This window comes from Gnatocerus cornutus, chromosome 6 (assembly GCF_029298725.1).
Source record: "Gnatocerus cornutus isolate USDA-ARS CGAHR chromosome 6, icGnaCorn1.1, whole genome shotgun sequence".
Lineage (NCBI taxonomy): Eukaryota > Metazoa > Arthropoda > Insecta > Coleoptera > Tenebrionidae > Gnatocerus > Gnatocerus cornutus.
The window spans coordinates 11,402,736-11,423,920 of NC_142238.1; the positions used below are offsets into that span (position 1 = coordinate 11,402,736).

At 34.9% G+C, this 21,185-nt stretch overlaps 7 protein-coding genes and 1 long non-coding RNA gene across 8 annotated transcripts in view; 3 read left to right on the forward strand and 5 right to left on the reverse strand.

Annotated features, from left to right (window-relative positions):
- Window positions 1-244: 244 nt before the first annotated feature.
- LOC148172917 (uncharacterized) lies at window positions 245-876 on the reverse strand. Its single transcript, XR_015770272.1, has 3 exons — window positions 715-876; window positions 568-659; window positions 245-501 (listed from the first exon to the last, which is right to left on the reverse strand). It is a non-coding gene; the product is annotated as an uncharacterized LOC148172917 (long non-coding RNA).
- Window positions 877-1,100: 224 nt separating this feature from the next.
- On the forward strand, window positions 1,101-2,033 carry LOC148172918 (THO complex subunit 7 homolog). The gene is made up of 2 exons (XM_088039110.1): window positions 1,101-1,348; window positions 1,398-2,033. Exons 1-2 carry the CDS (start codon window positions 1,312-1,314, stop codon window positions 2,006-2,008), a joined length of 648 nt encoding a protein of 215 aa, XP_087895236.1. The 5' UTR covers window positions 1,101-1,311; the 3' UTR covers window positions 2,009-2,033.
- LOC148172919 (putative RNA/DNA demethylase ALKBH6) lies at window positions 2,016-2,664 on the reverse strand. Its single transcript, XM_088039111.1, has one exon. It carries the CDS (start codon window positions 2,662-2,664, stop codon window positions 2,017-2,019), a length of 648 nt encoding a protein of 215 aa, XP_087895237.1. The 3' UTR covers window position 2,016.
- Window positions 2,665-2,918: 254 nt separating this feature from the next.
- Window positions 2,919-4,249, forward strand: LOC148172920 (arginine-hydroxylase NDUFAF5, mitochondrial). Its single transcript, XM_088039108.1, has 5 exons — window positions 2,919-3,201; window positions 3,251-3,402; window positions 3,449-3,788; window positions 3,835-3,977; window positions 4,024-4,249. The coding sequence occupies exons 1-5, from the start codon at window positions 2,919-2,921 to the stop codon at window positions 4,174-4,176; spliced, it is 1,071 nt and encodes a 356-aa protein (XP_087895234.1). The 3' UTR covers window positions 4,177-4,249.
- Window positions 4,250-5,526: 1,277 nt separating this feature from the next.
- LOC148172921 (fatty acyl-CoA reductase wat-like) lies at window positions 5,527-6,401 on the reverse strand. The gene is made up of 3 exons (XM_088039806.1): window positions 6,271-6,401; window positions 5,959-6,210; window positions 5,527-5,902 (listed from the first exon to the last, which is right to left on the reverse strand). Exons 1-3 carry the CDS (start codon window positions 6,399-6,401, stop codon window positions 5,527-5,529), a joined length of 759 nt encoding a protein of 252 aa, XP_087895932.1.
- Window positions 6,277-7,506, reverse strand: LOC148172922 (fatty acyl-CoA reductase 1-like). The gene is made up of 2 exons (XM_088039692.1): window positions 7,078-7,506; window positions 6,277-7,030 (listed from the first exon to the last, which is right to left on the reverse strand). The coding sequence occupies exons 1-2, from the start codon at window positions 7,273-7,275 to the stop codon at window positions 6,488-6,490; spliced, it is 741 nt and encodes a 246-aa protein (XP_087895818.1). The 5' UTR covers window positions 7,276-7,506; the 3' UTR covers window positions 6,277-6,487.
- Window positions 7,507-9,693: 2,187 nt separating this feature from the next.
- On the forward strand, window positions 9,694-11,764 carry LOC148172923 (uncharacterized). Its single transcript, XM_088038171.1, has 5 exons — window positions 9,694-9,870; window positions 9,915-10,114; window positions 10,170-10,244; window positions 10,291-10,449; window positions 10,497-11,764. Exons 1-5 carry the CDS (start codon window positions 9,846-9,848, stop codon window positions 10,680-10,682), a joined length of 645 nt encoding a protein of 214 aa, XP_087894297.1. The 5' UTR covers window positions 9,694-9,845; the 3' UTR covers window positions 10,683-11,764.
- A 918-nt stretch (window positions 11,765-12,682) lies between these two features.
- LOC148172924 (max dimerization protein 4-like) overlaps window positions 12,683-21,185 on the reverse strand; it is a 123,794-nt gene continuing 115,291 nt past the window's right edge. The window contains exon 6 of the mRNA XM_088038170.1: window positions 12,683-14,843. Coding sequence (XP_087894296.1) covers window positions 14,698-14,843 — 146 coding nt within the window. The 3' untranslated portion in view covers window positions 12,683-14,697. The remainder of the gene's footprint in view (window positions 14,844-21,185) is intronic.

Below are 21,185 nucleotides of genomic sequence, written 5' to 3' on the forward strand. Positions count from 1 at the left end.
AAACACCTCATTTTTTATTATAACGATTAATGGTTACGATCTTAGATGAAAGAATATATAGATAGCCCACTCTACAGTAAATGTTCGGAAATCCGTCTACCTCAACATAAGGTAGCGACCTCTATAAAAATGTCACACAAGCTTTGCACAAAAGTTTAGACCCAAACCAGCGCTTTAGTGAAGACACAAACCGTTATAGGCATTTTTTTTACTGGACTATAAATTTGAATTTTAATAAAAACAATTTTCGTTAAAACATTTTTATTAAGACATGTTCCATACATGTAACAAAAATAGTCAAAAAATAAAAGAAATTGCATACTTTTTTAGAATGCGGATGTTCAGTTTTGACGATTGCAGACGCAAAATTAACTTCTTCACTTGGAAAGAACTGACTTTGACTCTGCTCACTGTAATCGTGTAGTAAATTCTTTCAGAAGTATAAATTCTGTTTAAATGTCAGCTGATGATAATTCTGGCTGTTGAATTTTCATAGTCCATCTATAACAATTTAAAACATGAAATACTGCCAATTTGGTGTGAAATGGTATTTGGTGTGAAACTTACCAAGTAATTTCTCTGAAGAATTGCAAGTTGGTGCATCTCTGGTGAAATGTTAGAACAGCTAGTCTCTTTATTAGACCCCAGTGTAGATAATTCTACAAATAAATAAATAAATATAACTTTTATAAGCAGAAGATTAATGGAACTCACCACTTTCAGCTTGGTAATGAATATCGTCATTGCTGAATCAACTATTTAATAAATCCAAACAAGAAGAAAAATGTAACTTCAAGCTTTTTCATAAAACTCAACACTACAATTGATTACAATTGAAGAAAACTCAAAGTTCAACGCAACACGTGTCAAAGTTTCGGTTGGCCAAACATAAACATTGTATTTGTTTCTCTCTTGGAATTACGTGTTTCCTCGTCAATTTAATTCAATTAGGAATCTGTATTTTTTCAGTATCATAGCTTCACAACTTATGTGACAAAAACACAGAGTCCGCCACCATCGACCAATGCCAACAAGGGCCTATGAAGTGACCGCCCCGTGGTTACGATTATATAGAAGCAGGCAATTGGAGATAGATTTGCTATTTTAAAATGAACAGAGTGTACCCACAGTTGTACGGTTTTTGGGTAGATGTTGGCAATGTTTTCAAATTAGAAAAGATTGGTTACCGGAAGTAGGTGTTGGCCTCTAGCGGCGCGTTTCACTTTCAAATGTGATACTTGATTGACAGATTGACAGTTTTACATAAACATAACCCCCATTTCTTTTCTGTTGGTTTTAATAACATTTTTAATGAAAGTGAAAGAAAAACGCAGTACGATGTCGGATGGTGAGTTTCCGTTGAAATGTTCGTTCAGTGTGTCATTGTTTTTTTCCAGAGGACATAATAAAACGGAAGTTGTTAATTGACGGCGACGGCACAGGGGACGACCGGAGGCTCAATGTAATATCAAAAACGCTTCGAAAATGGGCAAACTCTACTGATGACTCTCCCTTAGAAAATCAAGCAACTCACGACAAACTCTTGGCTCAACTCAGTTTATGTGAATATTCAGTAAGAAGATCTCAGTTGTTGACAAGAACCACATCAAAACAGCTTGAGAATTACAAAAAGACGTATGAACAGTTTGGGCGACAAATAAGTGAAGTTAAAGATTCTATTAAACAAAATAAGGAGAATTTGGTACAAGCTAAAATCTGGAAGCAAAACCATATGATGTATGATCTTTTGGCACAAAGTATTGCTGAACAGCCTGCAAGGAAAGAAACTAATCTGAGATTGTCTAATCTCCAAGCGGAACTTAAGGAACTCCACAAAGAAAAGGTGCTTTTAGAACAGAAACTTGATATGAGGAGGAAACAGTTTTATGTTTTGGTCTCAAGTGCAAGTAAATTACAAGCAATGTTAGATGAGTCTGAAAATGAGTACAATTCTAGTTTATTAGAGGATGTCACAGACAGCACAGGTCCTGAACCCATGTCTGAATAAAATAAAACTCATTTCCATAATTTTATTTTAAGAACTTTAGTTACATTTCTAATAGTCACAGAAACCCTAGTTTCCCTTATAATTTTATCACCAACAACGTATTGTTTTCCACAATTAAGCAGATTGGCACAGCCTTCATCAACAACGTCAAAATCGACTTCTTTAATGGAATGAAGATATTTAGAATACATGTCATCTTTGATGACCACTAAACTACACTTTTCTAATAATAATTGACAAACTTTTGTTCTGCTTTCGTTATTTTCTAAAAATTCCAATATTGTATGTGAGCCGCAGGTAATTGTAGCAATTGTAGGATAGAATAACGGCCCATCAGTGTGGGGCATTATCCCTTGACCTGGAAGATATTCGTTGACTAATACTTGATTTGGTTTGTTGCCATCAAACACGTTCAATTGGGCTACTTTTTCCATATACTTTGTTAACCAGTTCGGTATCGACTCGGGAACCATTCCTTTTTCATGAGGAACTCCACCATAGTCTTGCAGTCTTCTTTTGGACAAACAAGTCCATTTTGGTTTTGGAACTGAATAAACATTTTTCAGAATGTGGGCCTCCTCTTCTGGAGTAATAAAATTCGGAATGTAGTAAACGGTCGCTGGGGCTTGCAAAACTTGGAAACTACTCAAATCCATGGTGTACAATTCGTGACATCACAAAAACATCAAAAAATTAGAAGAAGGAAATATGGAAATTGGGGTGTAAATGGAAGATATAACAAATTTCATCTAATTACAGGGGTGAGAAAAGGGTTGAAAATACGTGACTTTAAACGCGGCGGTTTGACATCTATCTGACATTTACTTAACCTATAAAATGACAGTAATGACTTTGTTTTCGGTCTGTATTTGTGTTTGTTGTTGATAACAATGCATTTGTAGTTCATGCCATGTCTTTGGTTAATACAGTATTATTTAAAAAATATGCGGCGCACTCCTTAAGAGCTTTAAGGGAGGTTCAGAAAATTCGAAACTTTTCCGTCACCGCCTGCAATTACCAAGATGAACACATTATGCATGTCTTTGATAGAAACACCAAGAGTCTGCAGAGGACCCGTGCGGCCAGTGCAGACGATGTCAACGTCTACGACTACCTCAAAGACGAGATTGGTTACAGGTTAGCGGACCGAGTGTTTGACATAAAAAGGAAATTCAAACTTGCTGCCGACATAGGTATATCCCAGCTGATATTCCACAGATAAAATCTAAAATGGTTTTGCAGGATGTAGCAGAGGATATGTTTCTCGACATATTTCCCCCAAATGTATTGAAGAACTAATCTTATGTGATATGAGTCGCTTTAATTTAGACAGTTTTGATGTACAAGAGGGCATCAAAGTGAGAAAACAAATCTTAGATGAAGAGAATATAGAGGTTGCGTTGAAACTAAAAAAAAACAAAATCTCATCTTTTTTTTTAGTTTGAACAAAATTCTTTAGATTTGGTCATTTCTAGTTTGAGCCTGCATTGGGTAAACGACCTTCCCAAAGCCTTCAAGCAAATCCTCAGCTCACTGAAACAAGACGGCGTCTTATTAGCGGCGGTTTTTGGGGGCGACACGTTATACGAATTGCGCTCGTCACTCCAATTAGCCGAATTAGAAAGACGCGGGGGCCTTTCACCTCACATCTCGCCCTTTACAGAAGTGCGCGATATCGGCAGCTTGTTGACGAGAGCTGGTTTTACCATGCTTACAATTGATACAGATGAGATCGTTGTTAATTATCCCACCTTGTTTGAGCTCATGTGGGATCTCAAAGGTGACATTCTTATTCTAAATGTTTCGTTATTTTAAAATTGTTGTAGGTATGGCTGAGAGCAACGCAGCTTTAAACCGTTCACTCCACCTCCACAGAGACACCCAATTTGCGGCTGCGGCCATTTACCAACAGCTGTATGGAAAAATTGATCCTGAAACTGGGAAGACTACTATACCTGCAACTTTTCAGGTTTGGTCAGAGATTGCGAATTTATCTCGTAACTTCAGTTTTTTAGATAATCAATATGTTAGGATGGAAACCTCATCCCAAGCAACCCAAACCCCTTGAAAGGGGATCAGGACAAGTGTCACTAAAGGATTTGTACAAGTTGGATGAAATAATCAAGGACGTTAAGAAAGTAAAAGACGATGATAACCAAAAGAACTAAGTGGTCGTTATTGCGTTTAGTCTAAATACTTTGCTTTTGAATTTGTATATTTTATTAAAGTGTTTGAAAAATATTTTTGTACTCTTGGCTGATACCTAACTTCTCTGCTAGAGACCATCACATACTGCCAGATACAGCAAGGAGAAGATTTCCGTAAACTTGAGTTATAATTGATTATGAAGGGAATAAGATATTAGAAGTAGTTTCACAAAAAAAAAAGTTGCATGTAAAATAGGCAACCAACAATACAATTCTATCAGACAAGTTACAGTCGAATTTCGATTCGTCTCACCTTGGTCCTTTTCCAAGTTCAAATCTCTTAGATAGCGATGGTTTTGCAATGTTTGTTTCGCTAGTTTGTATTTCTATTTTTCTAGAAAATTATACTTGAACCGCAAAATTTCATAAGAAATGGAACGTTCCAGATCAATCGTACGCCCGACTCCCGAAACGCGCAAAAATTCATATAAAGACAAATAAACATAAAGAACAATTTTTTACTTAATTAATGAAGTTTGGTAATCACTTAATCACCTTCATTTCAATTAGTTTAGTGCTGCGACTCGACGAAGACGGATGTGTGCGTGTGAAGTAAAATTGTGCCTTTTTGGATTTCGCGATCTTTTCGTGTTTTACAATTCTACTTTCGTCCAAAATAAGACACGTTTAAGTGTAATTCAATGGGGAGCTTAATTGATTTATAGATATTTTCACACATTAGGGGATTGTTATTAGAAGTATTCACATTAAACATCTTATCAGATTAGAGACTTTAAAATCACAGCCGTATTTGTAAAAATCCTTTTAAGTTATCGAATTCAAAAGTTGCAAAATCAGTTTTGTCTACACATCGCATAAATTTATTGGATCAAATCTTGGTGTTGACAAAAATGATCAAAAACACAATTTATTCCCAAACACCAAATTTCGTCAAAAAATGATGACGCACGTTTCGATAGCAATGCTACCATCATCAGAGTGATGATTAAACTAAAATCTAACACATAATTCGCCAACAGATCTTGAATCTAGTCATCATAAAACCGTAAAAAAAGCAATTATTTCCTGTATGTAGATTTAACTTTAAGACTTATTAACTGCTGATTGTTCAGATTTTTTTTAATAAACTACCTTTTGTTGGATCATCATCATAATGGATTTTTATAAACGAAAAATGAATTATAAAATGAAATTAAATTCGTCATCTTGGTACAAAAATATCCAGGAGAACGTTGATTTCGGACAGTGGCCTAATTAATTAATAAAAGAATCATGATCGGGACATTTTTAATATATATTATACGAAAGTCAAGAAGCCAAAATTTTTATTTTTTAATCCGCAGTCAAATTTTACATGTATTTGCTAAGCATGTTAGTAGCAACTGCAATGATATTGACTTTAACAAACATGATCCAAAACACTCCTAAATAGCACAAAATATTCACAATTTGTGCTAAAAACCACATTATTTTTAAATTCTTCTTAGATTTTTTTATATCTGTGTTATTATCTTTAAGAAGATACTTTTTAATTCCTGTATAACTGTTTTTACATCCAATTTCAATATCTATTTCTTCATGTCTGAAAGTAAAAGCATCCAAGTCGCTAGGTTGTAGATCCTTTTCTAAATTCAACATTTCTGTGTTAACAAAAGTCCACTGGTTATGAGTAAAATAGCAAATAGCCAAATTCGCGACATAAATCCTCCTGTGGAGCTTTAGTAACCTAGACAAAATGCATAATTGGCAGGGAAATTAAACTGACACGTAGTAAAATCTTACATGGGTTTTTTACCCGCAATTTTGAGGATGCCGTCTGCGAGTAGTGCTGGAAGAAGATGATACAAAAGAACTTGAATAAAGTAATAATAATAGCATGTCGTTGTATTCGTGTGAGGATACCAAAATATGGTTTTCACAGGATCTTGAATAGAATATTTTAGTGTTTGTTTTACCGTTGTATCTACAGACAGAGGTACGACATCGTTATTACTACCGTTATACACACTGGGTACGAATTTTTCAGTAGTATCTCTAAAATAAATAATATAAAAAATTAATAAACCGCGTTCTATTTTTTTTTTGACTTTATACTTATTAATAGCTTGTTTCCAAGCCGATATGATCAAGGCTTTAACAATGACATCCACAGGGACGTAATCAGTGATTATTGAAGAATTGGCGTACAATGTGCGTAAAATTCCTGTAGCTATACCTACGACCATACCCATAGGACCATTGTAATTGTCAACCCATCCTGAAATAGGGTCTTTGAGGCAGTTGGTCACTGTAATGTAAAATAAAAAATATATTAGATTTGGAGTAGTTCTAAAATAGGAGTTATACCAATGGATGGTCGGTAGATGACAGCTGGTATTTTTCCAATGCACAAATCACTAATCAGCTGCTCACTCAAAGATTTTGTAAAAGTGTATGTGTTAGGCAGCGGCTGTATAAACTTTTCTGTTAAAACATTCAAAGCATGTCGATCAACATTTTCTGCGATTTGTATGCATTTTCTCCAATCAGCATGTGGAGGGTAGAGCTTCTCTTCGACAATCTTCTGCTCTGTGTGAGAATAAGTTGTAGATACATGAACTAAAACCTCTAACTTTTTCATCTGTAGAGCTAAATTCACTACTTCGCGAGTTCCTCGAGTATTTGTAAGAATCGCATCTGTTAAACTATCATCAAATCGCACAGAAGCAGCAGCGTGGAAGATGACATTAATCTCTGTAATTAGCTTCTTCTGGTCTTCAAGACTCAAACCTAAATTCAACTCTCGAACTTCTCCTTTGACGATTTTAATTTTTTTCAGTGACTCAGCATTTTGAGATTTTAGCAAATCGAAGAGCTGAGAAGAAATGTATGAGATAAATTTAAAAGTAATTTTAGACTTACTGGTAGATCGGTGATTGTTTTAATTCTGTCTTCCATACTTTTACCTTTTTTCTCCCTCATCAGTAAATAAATACTGTTTACGTTCGGACATGATCGAAGTAATTTTTCTACTAAAACTTTTCCAATGAAGCCGCTTCCGCCAGTAATTAAGACATTTTTGTTGGCAAAAAACTCGGTTATGGTGGATGTACTACCCATTTTAAGAGTTGAATTTGTGAAAAAAAAAAACGTATTCAATCGCAAATTTATATTCTTGCAGTTAGACAATTAAATTCAGGTATTAACAAATTGTCATTGTTCTAACAAACAAAACAAGACAAAGGTCAAAGTTGTTCCCCTCTGTTATTTATTCATTTAGTTGTAACTAAATTATTGCAAAATCAACGAAAATGCACTTGCACACATTTACACTTATACAAATTTACTTTTTGGAGATCTTGAAAACTTTATAAACAACAATATTGAATTTATTGATTATTATCTATTGATAACATTGCGACTTGTACTATACGACACTGATTCAACGATTTTTGCTTATTTTCCTTTATCCAAGACTAACATAAAACATATTCATGTGGATCTAGTAAACTGGCTGTCGGTGAGTCTGTAATTGTCATGCCCTAGCTTATCGATCTAATTATTATATTAAATTTGAATCCTATGCCTATAGTTATTATAGTTGTAAAATGAAACTATAAATTGCGTATACAGGGTTCGGCAACACTTGTGTCCACCCCCAAAATCGTCTTTAATTTTAAAGACAAAATTTTGAAAATTTGCATACGCTCACAGTTGACGAAGCTCTAGAAGCTGACAAAGAAATTGTTTTTTATCACGGTTTGTTTAGTGGCGCGACGCCCAAGAAGTCTAATTTTTAGCGATTTTTGAGTTTTTGCGGAAATATTCGCGAATTCAAATTTTTTTCGACATAACTGTAACAAAAATATTTGAATTTTTGTTTTAAATCAAATACAAATTGTGTTTAAAATTTGCGAAAAAAACGCTGCTTTATCAAGTTAGTTTTCAAAATTATGACGGCGCATTGGGAAAATACGTTTACACCAAAATTTCACAAGTCACTTCATTCTCTTTTATAAAGGCTAATTTTGATTAACACGGGCATGTTGCACTTTATGGACACTACAAATCGTTAATTAACATCGACAAAGCGACAATTTCACCAAGTAAGACTTTTGTTACAATCTAAAGCGAGCCAAAGAATAGATAAAAAATTAAATTAGGGGTTGATATCACAAACCCTCACAATTACCTAAAAATTACATTTTCAAAGCGTCGCGACGCCAAAACTATCAGTGATAAAAAACAAATTTTTGCGTCAGCTTCTAGAGCTTTGTTAACTGTGAGCGTATGCAAATTTTGAAAGTTTTATCTTTAAAATTAAAGATGATTTTGGGGGTGGACACAAGTGTTGCCGGACCCTGTATAATATAATCCTGTAAAATCGTTTAGTTGCATTCATTTTATTGCATTAACAAAACGTCTAGAATAAAAAAATCAAAAATTGAAAAAAAAAATTTTTTCAATTAAATAAAAAAAAAAAAATAATCGGCTCACACTCTCGGATATGTGGCAATAAATGCAGAATTAAGTTTTTTTGACAAGACCAAATAAAAAAAAATAAATGGTAAACTTTAAGAATATAATGGGTTTTCTCAAAAAAGCGAACATTTCATTGGGTTTATCATGTTAAATTTTTTCTGTTTTTTTTAAAGTACACTTCAAAACAAAAATTTTGAAAAAAACGTCCCAATAGGTTAATTTTTGAAAAAGTTATAGCTATTTGAAAATAAAATAATCATTTTTTCGAAAAATTCATCACTTTTGTTGGGTTGGGTATTTGAAAAAATTTGAAAAAATTTGAAAAAGAACTGTTTTTCTTAGGGTAATAAAAAATTTTCAGGCAAATCGAAAAGGGTCGAAGTCAACAGTGGTCGATTTGGTATGGAATACCCCATACAAATTCTTTTTTTTTTAATAAACGACACTTTTTCAAAGACAGTACATTTCTCGCTTGTCATCTGTGCAAAGATCGCCGCGCCACATCGGTCATTTTATTCGCGAATTCAAATAGTTGCAACCTTGAAAACAGCGACTGATACAGTAGACTCTCGATAGTTTGAAATTCAAGGGACCTATCAAAAAGTTCAAATTATATTGTGATTGAAATAATTGAGAGAAATAGAACAAAAAATTCAAATAAACGAGACTTTAATAAAGGCAAACAGGCAATAGTCAGAATAAACAAACCAATCAGAGAAGAGAGCATAAAATCCACTAACTCCACTTTGAAGAAATATTGTAAAACTTATGTTTTGTAAGCTATGAATTCTTCTGGTAAAACAGATTTATGTTACAACGAAACATTCAAGAACCCCTTATTAAAAGAGTCAAAAAAATGTATATAAAATCTGATTTTAAAGCTGCAATGGAAAACTTCTCGATTTTACTTTAAATTAACGAGAGGACTAAAATACATTGAAATTTTTCAGTTTAATTAATCGAGAGAACCGGGGAAAAACTTAATAAAATTTGAGGTCATCTCTCGGATATTTGCTGAACTAATACTCATTTCTTTAAAAGGAAACTGTAATCGGTCCAAACGTCAACGTCAAACCCAAATGCCACTTCTGTCAAAAACTAAACAAACAAGTTAAAGCAAACATCAATAATAATACTCGGTTTTATTAAAATTTAACAATTCGTCACGTAGTGATGCTATTAATTTACACATCACCGATTAATTAAGTATGAATCGCCGACGGAATTTACCAGGTACAACGTGCTCAATCTGCGCCACATTTTTATGCTATTTGTAGATGCAACAAAAGGGAACACCGTGGGTCGTGCACACTCCACGCTCAGTGTATCAGCAGTAGATTACTACTTGAACCTGCCAGTATCTAGTCCTCCTTCACCGGCTATTTCTACAGTAACTTTAACTCCAGGGAGAATTCGTAACATCGATCAAGACATGGAAGCTTTGCGAGCGTCCAGACAAGACAACCCGTTTATTCAAGTAGGTTTAAACTTATTTAACACGTGTTATTATAATTGTATAATTGATATTCTAGCAAATTATAGCGAGTAGGGAAAGTTTGATTGACAGCTTAGAAGAAGAATCAGATCATGCTAATTTAATGTCAAAGGTAAAGAAAGAGTGTTGACCTTCCAATATTGATTGTATTGTTATAGGAATTGTCCATTGATTTAGATGTAGACCCCCTGACTCTTCCAGAGATGCATGAACATATGATAAGAAGTCCACCTCCAACTACATGGCCAAAATCACCAAATTTTAAGATTTTTCAGTTTCCAAATGGAGAAGAGGAGACACTCCAAGTAGAAGTTAACGTAAGATTGTTGATTTTTTTGTTGATTGTTACTGATTGCAATTTCAGACCAAAGATAAAACAAAAAGTGAAATAAAACCTAAACATTCAAGTTGGGATGGATCTGATACATCTCCTTTAAAGTCGTTTTCTAAGTCTCATCACCACCATCATCAAGATGTTCTGTCTCTTCTGACACCAAATTCTCTTAGAACTTCAGGTGAGGATAGTATTCATTTGATGGCTGAAGACTAAGCATTCCAATGATTAATACATTCCTAATATGGTAATGTGATAAATAGTTTTTCTAGTCAAAGAAAATGTACTTAGTTTGTTCTCACAGGATGTTAACTATGTTCTTAATGCCATTATAAATACCAAAGACGTTGTTTGAGCCATATTTTTATTGTTGTAGATTTTATTTATTTGTCTATTTATGAAAAAACAGCTTAAAGTAGAAAGGGTAATTCATAGCACAATAAGTTCCATAAGAAAATATAATTTTTATAAGAATATATTTACTAAATGCCCTAGTTTTTACTAGGGCACCGTAAAAACAAGGGAAAAACTTCCCTATTGAAACAGAATTACAGATTAAATTAATTATAGCTATAAATGATTTATTGTCCACGTTACGTCAATTTTATTATAATCACAGGTGGACCCAAAGTCCATAAAACGATTAATTTCTATTTAAAATCACCGAAAAGCGAAGAACCATCCACTTACAGATATTAAATATCGAAATTCATTTTCGTATCATTAGGTTTGTGTCATTGGCAGCTTCTGTGATGCTGGTCATCATACAAATTACGGTACTTTGTGATATTGTTTATAGTACCTAATCTTAGGGCAAAACGTCTCATTTTTTCTACATTTGGGCTTAAGGTTCAATTCAACTTCAACGGTCGTAAGTGGTCTTATATTAAACTATAGTAAAATCTATGTACAAAAATGCTCCTTTCTTTTGTAAGATTTATGTGTCATTTATTTACAAACTGTAATTGTAAGAATGTCGTGCAATGATACTGGAGCTAATAGAATGGACTAGAATTTGTGGCTCTTTTTGTTTTATGTTCGTCAAACTTTCTAGTCCATTATAACCTAAACTAATTTAATAAAATATTCTACTGCTTTAGAACTTTACAGCTTGGCCACCTTCTTTTGAAGCAAAGTCTGAGTTATTTACGCATAGTCAGAGAATATTTTATTGTTGAATTTCCAGCTGCAAAAGCTATATAAAATAAAGTGTATATGTTAAAATTTTGTAGATTAATGTCGTGTTACATGTTGAATATTATAGGTGAAACATTTTTCAAATAAAATTATCTATTACATTTGGTTTTATTACTTCCATAAATGTCATTCTAAATATGTATTTCCCGTTTCATTTTTATCATAAAATTAGCGTGGGCGGACGATTACTTAAAAGAAGTTTTATTGATTGAGTGGTGGGTGGACATGACGAGTTTTTCGTTTAATTTTGTAAAATTGATGGGTTCGTTGTTTATGCTTTTGTGAACACAACGCAATGGCGTGTGGTGCGCTTAATGGTGTCAGGAAGGTCTTATGTTTTATTATCCACAATTTGATATTACAGAATTGTTAAAGAAACAGATATTTGGTGATTATTTACTCTTCAATTCTGTTTGTTTCACTTTGAACGACATTTTTCTTTTATATAATTTCTGTCTTTTGTGGCTTCATTGCAACCCAACTTTCGCTTTCTTGTATTACGTAAAGTATTAGGAGAAATCCCTGGAGAAAAACACACTTATTTATTATTTTTCCTTTTCCATTACACCATATTAGCGTGGGAGCCAGGTTTTCTTTAATATTTGAAAGAAAGAAATAAAATATTGATTTAGTAGGTGGATGTGTGTGACGCAACGATGTGGGTTTAATAAACATACTAAAAAAGTTAAGGAGATGTAAAGTGGTCTGAAGTGCAATGGGTTTCAGAGATTTTTTCAGCCCCTAACTTTTTTTGTTGTGTTTATCGCCAATGTTACATGATTTGTGATAATTTTTTCAGTTTCTGTCGGTTTTCTTTGAAGAAAAGTCGTAAATATAATTAAATTAATTTTATATTTAGTAATACCTAATATTGCATTAAAATTTACAATTTGATGACAAAACTTTTAACGGAATTATAAACATTGGACGAGTTTTTTTTCCTTTGTAATGTTAACATATTTTATAATGTATGTATATTTATTAGATACACCTAAATTTTGAAATAATTAAGTAACTAATAATAGTACACAAATTTTTATTTGTATAGAATTGAAAAATAATGATAAAACATAAGAACAATGCAATATGAATAGTTACAAGTATTTATGTACAATTAATTATCTCATACAACCAATGAAGAGTTGATGCAGGTGACAGGAGTGCTGATCTAATAACTAGGTTTTCGGTGATGAATCTTCGACGTTCCTCTCGAATGTGATGGGGCACAAAATGGAATGGTTGTGTGAAAGTTGTGCATGGTAATAAGAAAACACACGTTAGTACTTAAATAATGAATTATCGTATATTTGTGCCGGCAGGTACATATAAGAGAGAGAGGCCATTCGAGAGGGCGTCGAAGCATCACCGTAAGGAGGGAAGCGACTGTCCTAAACATAAAGCAGCAAGATGTCTTGAAGGTGGGAATTACCTACACCCTAACTTATCTAAGAGACACGTATAGACATTCAAGTATCGACTTGGATGTGGCAATATTCAACACTGTATCAATTCATATTGCTGCCACCACGTCAGTCAGATAACACAAGTGATCAGTAATATACATTCATATTTATTATGTTTTGCAAAAAAGCATTTTGATGTATAAGTAAACAGACATTGAAAGAATCCTATAGATTTGCAAACTGTTGGCTAAGAGAAGCGGACATTTATAGAAAATGTACGACGAGATGGCGCCGCGGTCGCCGGGCGCACAGTACGGACAGACTACCTCAAACTCGAGAACTTTACAAAAATAAGTGAATATAGTCATGGAGGACCCTCTGGGGGCTTTGCCCCGCGCCGCTTGCACCTCGTCGCTTACATAATAACAACACCGTGCAATCACCTGTCAATCTCTCAAACACGCAATGCACATTCACGCCTAATCAAAAGAGGCTCAGTTCTTGCGAAGACGAGTCGCGGCCGCGACCGCGACCTGTCCACGGCTTATAAAATATAAAGCCCCCTTCCGTAAGGGCGGAGGCGTATAAAGAATTTGTACTCTTTGAATGCTTTCAGATGTTGGAGCGACGACGGGCCCGAGATCTGACGCAGGGGTGGCCCGCCGCCCACGCCGTTTCTCTTTTTCTTAAACACACTGTACAGTATTTTGTTCTTTTTACAAATTATAATTAATGTTTTTACTCCCATTGGAGTTGATTTTTTGTGCTCTTAGAGCACTCTCATGGGCACGCGAGCGCTGCAGACTTTTCCGGGGCCCCAAACTGGCCGAACCCACTGAACTAACGCGATTTTAAGACGTTTCTTCATTTACTGACATCCAAATACACTCACCGTCAAACGAAGTTTTCTGCACACAAACGCTAATCCACTTTCCACCGAAGGTAGGCCTTTGTCAAACACAAATTTTTACCAATATTGACTGCATTTTTAATGAAACTAATCAAAAGGAAGCAGCGTTCATAAGCAGTCCATCAAGCACAACACGAAAATATATACACACAACATAACAGATCAAATTTTGAAAATAACATCAATGCGAAACTTAAGACTTTACAAAGAGAGCATTGTGTTAAATAAACTGCGGTATGTGCCTTCATTCAACGGTGTTTCTATTTAGGATTTTGAGATCGAGAAAGGTCCGACATCTTCCAAATAAGGCGGTGACTAACAGAAAAAAAAAACCGCCATCGAAACGTTACTTCTCGAATCTCGACTCGATTTTTCCACGGTGTTAATCGTAAAGCAAATAAGATCAGTGGGGCTGAAAAAATGAGAAAGGGGGTCGTTTTAATGTCAACGGGGTATAAGAAAACGCGCACGCGGCCCGCAGGCAGTCAGGTCGCCTCGATAATAATAACACTATTCATACTCTGATTTAGATTTAAAATATTTACAATGTACATAAATAATAATTTATATTGTGAATACGATGATAATTTGGAGGTGGCGCACAGATAGACAGACAGAGATGTGTTCGTTGACTAGGGCAAACACGTCGCGCGGGTGCCATCAAGGCTAAATAGTACTGGCTGGAGGCGCGTCTGCAGCCCGGGCACGTCCGTCTATCGGTCTACAGCACGTCCATAACGTCCATCTCCGATAACGTAAGGCGGCTTGTCGACATGGCCACCCCGCTGTCGCTGGACGTCGACTGCACGCTGGAGTGGTCGTCGGTGTCACTCTGGGTGCTCGTGTAGCCGATGACGTCCACTTCGTCTGAAAGAAAAAAAACGTACAATACTCATAATCAAACGCACCTTCGACAAAGTTGCTTTTAATTTGTTGACGCTTGCATTGAACCGGTGTCTGTTGGGAATATATCGGAATATTTATTAATACCCGTCGTAATTGCACGTTTGTTGTCTTGTCCCAGACAAGGTACAGAAACTGTAAAGCATCAAGAACACAACACTTGTCCGAAGACTACAAGCAACATCCGTTGGATGGAGAAACTTTATGACATTCTCTTTTTGGCGAAGAATGCAAGCATTTTTGATAATAGTAGTTTGTGGGATTAGACTGAAGTTGGAACCATAACTACAAGGGCTACTTAAATCTGGATGACATATAATATCTCATTGCAAATAATGTGAGTGCACGCTGCATGGCCACTGATAAGGTAAATTGGCGAAGAGGAATTTATCGATGTATGCATCTGCGAAATCCAGCAAATCATGCGCGCTGTAACCGCGATGTGAGCTTATTACGTTTGGTCATTTCCTATCTACATACAGCAGAGCTTTGGCGCTCAACCAACACGGCTCAATAATGCTGTCAGCTTTCCGTGGCATCGTCGATCGACCGGTATATTTCTGTTCACTGAACATAAATTATGAATGTCTGACGGTTGTGTAATTTTCAAGAAAAAATCCCCGTTTTTCGCTTGTTTTAAATTGAACGTTAATATCAATTTCAAGCGAATTAAAATCGACTGTGGTAGCACCTAATTTAGGAAAATGACCCTAATAACTTTCAATAAAATGTTCCATCCACTTGCATTTATATTGTTGTTTAACAGACAATAATGTTTGGTAACCGCTCCTGAATTAATTCTCTAATGGCGATGGTCGTTAAGGTTGACAAAACTATTTATTGATGCTGCAGTTAACCGTTGTTTCCAGTTTAGAATCTCACTCGCATTAGTATGCCACACTCAGATACATTTACATGGTAAACGCAATTCACCAGATGCGGGAATCGTACTTTAAATAAATCTCATTATGTTGAAACTGGTAAATAAGTTACGGCTTAAATGTTGTGCAACCACCTGTGTAAGGCTGCAGTTGCATCAAAATTTACAACATTTCAATTTCATGTTTGAAGCTAAACATCAAAGAAACTTTAATACCTGTGTTTTTAGAGGCACTGATGTGAAACGTTGAAACTAACTAATTTTGCATATTTTTGTTGTTACCATTCATTAATTATGCTGTAACTGAACAAAAATTCCAACTATTGCTGCTTCATGAATTTATTAGGATTTCTTGCAGAGAACTTGCAGGTAATTATCCGTGTCTTGCGTTTCAGGTAACTTGCGGACTGCGGTGAAACAGGTCGCGATCTGGAATACGCCTATCCACAATTTTCTAGAGTCCAGTCGAATTTCCGCTTTTTAGTTATGGTTTTGAAATAAAAGTCTCAGTTTAGATTTTTGAAGCGAAATCTCTGTTCTAATAAATAAATATGATAATTAAAGCTGATAACGCAATTAATCTTCCTTCCTTTGCGTGACTTTTTCCAACTCCTAGAAGCCTTCATAACATTTACATGGATTTGAGTTAGGATTACGAGAAAATACCGTTGGTTTTAGGCAGGGGCAGTTAATAAAATTTTAATCTGGAAAAGTTTACCATGTACAAGGCGACCAACTTCACACATTCCACCTAGAAGGGTCCTTACTAATTTATTGTGGGACACCCCTACAGTTAGCGAAGCGTACAAACAAAGAACAGTGGATAAATTTATATACGGCATGTTCCACATGTACTTTTTTCATGGGAGACCTAAATTGAAACGTGAAATTTGCAGCTTTGATATTAAGCCAATCAAAGTAGTGAAATATCTGTAACGAGCGTATTTTTGGGGGTAATTTCGAGGTAACGTTTGTAAATCTTCAGTGAGATCAAGCTCGGCAATTTATATAAATTATTTGAAACCTCCATTTCAAGTTGAGTTAAAAATTTCGTAGTATGTTAAGAAATATAATTACATATTTAATTTTTTTGGCCACTCTGTATTAGTGAAAATCATTTTAAATTCACTATGTAACAACAAAAATAAAAATGTAATTTTTTTCATATTTATTGTTAGAGACTGACGTACTTTTTAACATGTCATTATTGATTTTGTCGAAATATCGTTATATTAAAAGAAAAAAAATATTTTCAAAAATTTCTGTTTTCGCCGTTTTCCTCACTGCGAATTTTTTAAAAAGCGGGCATAAGATGATAATGTAAATTATTTGTGGATCTATTTATCTCGTTGGTAGATGTTATATAACAATTAAATAAGTGAAACTCAAAATAATTTCCGTGGCGAAATTTTGGGAAGCGTATAGTTTATTTCGGCATTAAAATCTCCAAATCGGCTATAACATTTACAAATCCCATTATCTGGAGAACTTCAAGATCATTTCACTAACTGCTATTTTGGGTTGCTGTTATTTTCCATTTGCTAACAATAAGAAAAAGAACAAAAATTGTATTTTGAATTTTTAACATAAAACCGCATTTTATTTTCAGTTTATTGGTTTTTTACTTTTGTTTTATTTTATGAATATAATTGTTAATTTTCCAAAGCGGGAAACAAATGATTTTATAATTTTTCTTGGGGACAAATGGTATTTATATGTATTCTTTAAAAAAAGCCAAATTGCAACTATATTAACAAAAAAAATCAGATAAATATGAATTTTGATAAATTTTGTTACACAGTGTTATCGAATATGACTACTTCGATAACAACAAAAACAGTTTTGTCTACAAATTGTTGGAATTTTGTATAAATTATTTAATTTATACACATTTTTGGAATTTATTTATTTTATTTATTTATTAATATTTAATTTATTATAGTAACCGCCGCTACTCGATCTCTTGAAAACTCAATTTCATTTCTTTACCTACTAACTGTATTCTGAAAATTTTAATTTATTACAACAGTTTGACCTCAACGAACATCAGGAGGATCGTTGGAGAAACTCGCTTCTGTGTGTCTAGAACATTTGCAGTTAGTTCGGAAACAATTTATTTGCAAAGTGGCCGAGGTTTATTATTATTACGGCCCCCGCTGTTTAATTACGCGAACATTTTGCGGTGAACACTTTATATTAAAAATAATAAAGTGCCTCCAAGATCTGAACTCGTAGCGCCTAATATTGTCCCTAAAGTACAAAAGAATGTACCCCATTGTAATTTATTACACCTTAAAAAGGATATATGGAAGTGCTAAAGCGGTTCCACGTAAGCTCCCGGTTTAATTAAATAAAACGCTCGGTAGAAAGAAAAGCGTCGAATTTTCTCGACCTCGACAGGTTAACATGTCGAAATTTGTTACCCGAATATTTAATTTGACGAGTCGACGCTGCTTAATAACGTTATACGGCCACGATTTGATGGTATTAAAAAGAAGCAAGCATAATAAACGAAAGGAGAATTTAATATTTCGAGAGAAACGAATTTGCCTGAAAGAAATTACCTGGCAAATGCAATGGAAACGTATCTGACAGTCGCATAGACGTCGCGTCTAATTTAATAGTGCTTTTAAGGAAATGTAATGTATTTTCTGTAACTTTGAAGTTCTTACTCGTGTATATTTTATACAGAATGCGAATAATTACTTTAAACTTTCTATAGCTGTATTTAAGTAAGTTGATAACAGGACGGCTCAAGAAGATCTTTCATGAATCTAAGTTTATTAAGTTGGATAGTGACAAACTTTAAAAAGTTTGAAAAGCGGATGGGATGTTGCAAAATAATTTAGTTTAGAGGTTTTCAGCACGGGGACTTTACTTGAGAGCCTCAAGTTGTTGGAATTACACACATAAAATAAGTTCCACCGGAGAAATTATTATGCAAATATGTCAACGTTGCGGGTTGCGTATGTGCAGGAGTGGAAAATATTCACTCTTCTATGTAAAGGAGTTCAATTTAATAAAGTTTGGTTAAAAGTTGCCGATCTTGCTTATCCTTTTCGTCGCTTTATTATACCTCCAGCATCGGCTTCACCTTAGTAATCGTAAATTTCGATAACGTCCACAAGAACGCTCTGAATTGTTATGGTACAAGGTGTGCGCAATGTGATTTCATCTCCAACACGAAAATATGCTAATAAGAGCCATTAGAACAGCGGCTAATCCTTATAGTACCGTATCCAAGCCAGTCCCCTGCTAAAAATACTTATCTTCGTGATTATATTCGCAAAACAAGAAATTTAATTATCACACAGAGTGAATTGTGTCCATTTCGCAATTATCTTAATGTATAAGCGAATTCAGGCAGTAATCCCTCGTGCGGTTTCGGGTATCAAACAAAAAGCCATAAGCGGTTCTCTAGTACGAAGCAATTAAGCAAATAACGACCTAAGAATAAAAGGATCGGAACTAAACGTGGTCAGATTTTCGAGCAGATATACGGAACGTCCGTGCTGGACACGCACCATCTATATGGGGCCGCTGGGTCACTTACAATTACATTTATCTGGAAAACGAGCGTTGATATAAACGCGGCAGGTTGGATACCCCTATAAATGTAGGTACATCTAGGTTGCATTAAATCAACGGATTTGTTTCTAGGACGGTCCAACCATTAACTTGAAAAGTGAGAGGGCGGTGCTCACGTGAGTGCCTAATTCTTAGGCTCTACTAAATGTGAAAAACAATCAGAAGAGCGGATTCCACTTGTTGGAGGTGGACGTACGTTTTAAGAAAAATCATCAAAATATAATTCCCGTAGATTTTTTTATCATTGTCCTGGAGGCTCTTTTCGTGACTAAATGACATTAGGCCGAATTAGGTTCACCATGTGAAAAGACTTCTTTTATGGAGATTGTCTCAATAAACCCCTTTTCTTCTGATTTAATAACTATAATAACACAACAAAACATCCATCACATTTTAGTATTCCAATAGAGTGTGGAATTAGAGGCCATAAACATGATGAGTACCTGCCTCATATAGAAGCACGCACATTTCGATTCATTGTCATTAGTGACGTCACATGCCTAAATAAATGCACCAATTGGGTTACATAAGAAGCACTTTACTGGAGCGTCATTGACATTCACTGCATGCATGCATCTGCTAATGCGGCTTAACATAAGCATTATATTCTAATTAAAATGCGGTTTGCCGACAGTTTCCATGCAAAATAACAATAGCTTTCTGCGTCCTGAATTCCCTTCCATCTAATTTCCTGAGATTGGCTTTTTCTTCCTTTTTTAATATCGCCGAAATCCTATTTGAAAAACGGCCTCGGAGCGAGAACCCGAAGAATGGTCACTTCATTCCAGCTTGTGATTGGGTGCATTATTGTGGAGCTGGCTCAGATTCAAATCTTGCCGGACTTGTGTCCTGTTCGTTTCCATCAACGAACACGACAGGAATTGTTCAGAATCAAGGATATTTCCTTCACAAAAAACTCGGACGTCTTAAGAAAACTATCACAAACTTTTTTTTACTGCACTTCTGAGCATTTTCCATAACTGCTAGACACATGTCTGGGCTAAAGTTTACGATCGAAACATCAACATTACGGAAAAGTTTCCCAGTAAAAAAAGATAATGTTTTCCGAGACGGATATTGGAATTTCGTGTTAAAATAAAATAAGATAAACAACTCGATGCGTCCATGATGTTGGAAGGGCAACCTAATATTTCGTGAAAAAAGTTTAGGAGAACACCAACTGCAATCGCATACAGATCTCAGCTGAGGATTTCCCTAGAGGAACCGACAGGTTAGCTTGAACGCCCTTTATCCGAGATTCATCTTAGCCCAACAATCCTTCTTGCAGGGAAAACGTTCAGTCGGGTTCATTTTACCCTTTTTAGTGGAGGATTATAACATCATTGTGTTAAATTGCGTTCACCAAACCCAGAATCAGAAAGTATTCCTACTTTTATCTCGATTAAAATAGAAAAATCGGGCAGAGCTCACACGGGTGATTATCTTGAGATATAACAACGAATGGTGAAAATCCTTGGAAATTGGACAAATTTGCTGAAATTCACAACGCCTGAAACCCAGATTATGGTTGGTTTGAAAGTGGTGAAAAGGGACAGTTAACGAATTTTTTATGACTGAAAAAAACGTCGAAAGGAAGTTAAATAAGAAAATCGGAAGATCAAAGCGGAAGTTACAGCAAGGAAAAGGTAGTTTAAATATTCAAGATATTCCAAAAATAAATATGATCTTTTTGCGGAGAGCCTGCAGGAATTTTAGGAGATTTTAATTAACATTAGCGTACGCAAAATTCTTGTACTATTAGGCAGCTCGCGATGTTTCAACATTGTACAGATTTTCCTCTAATTATACAAGTATTTCTACTACATATTCCAAAAGTT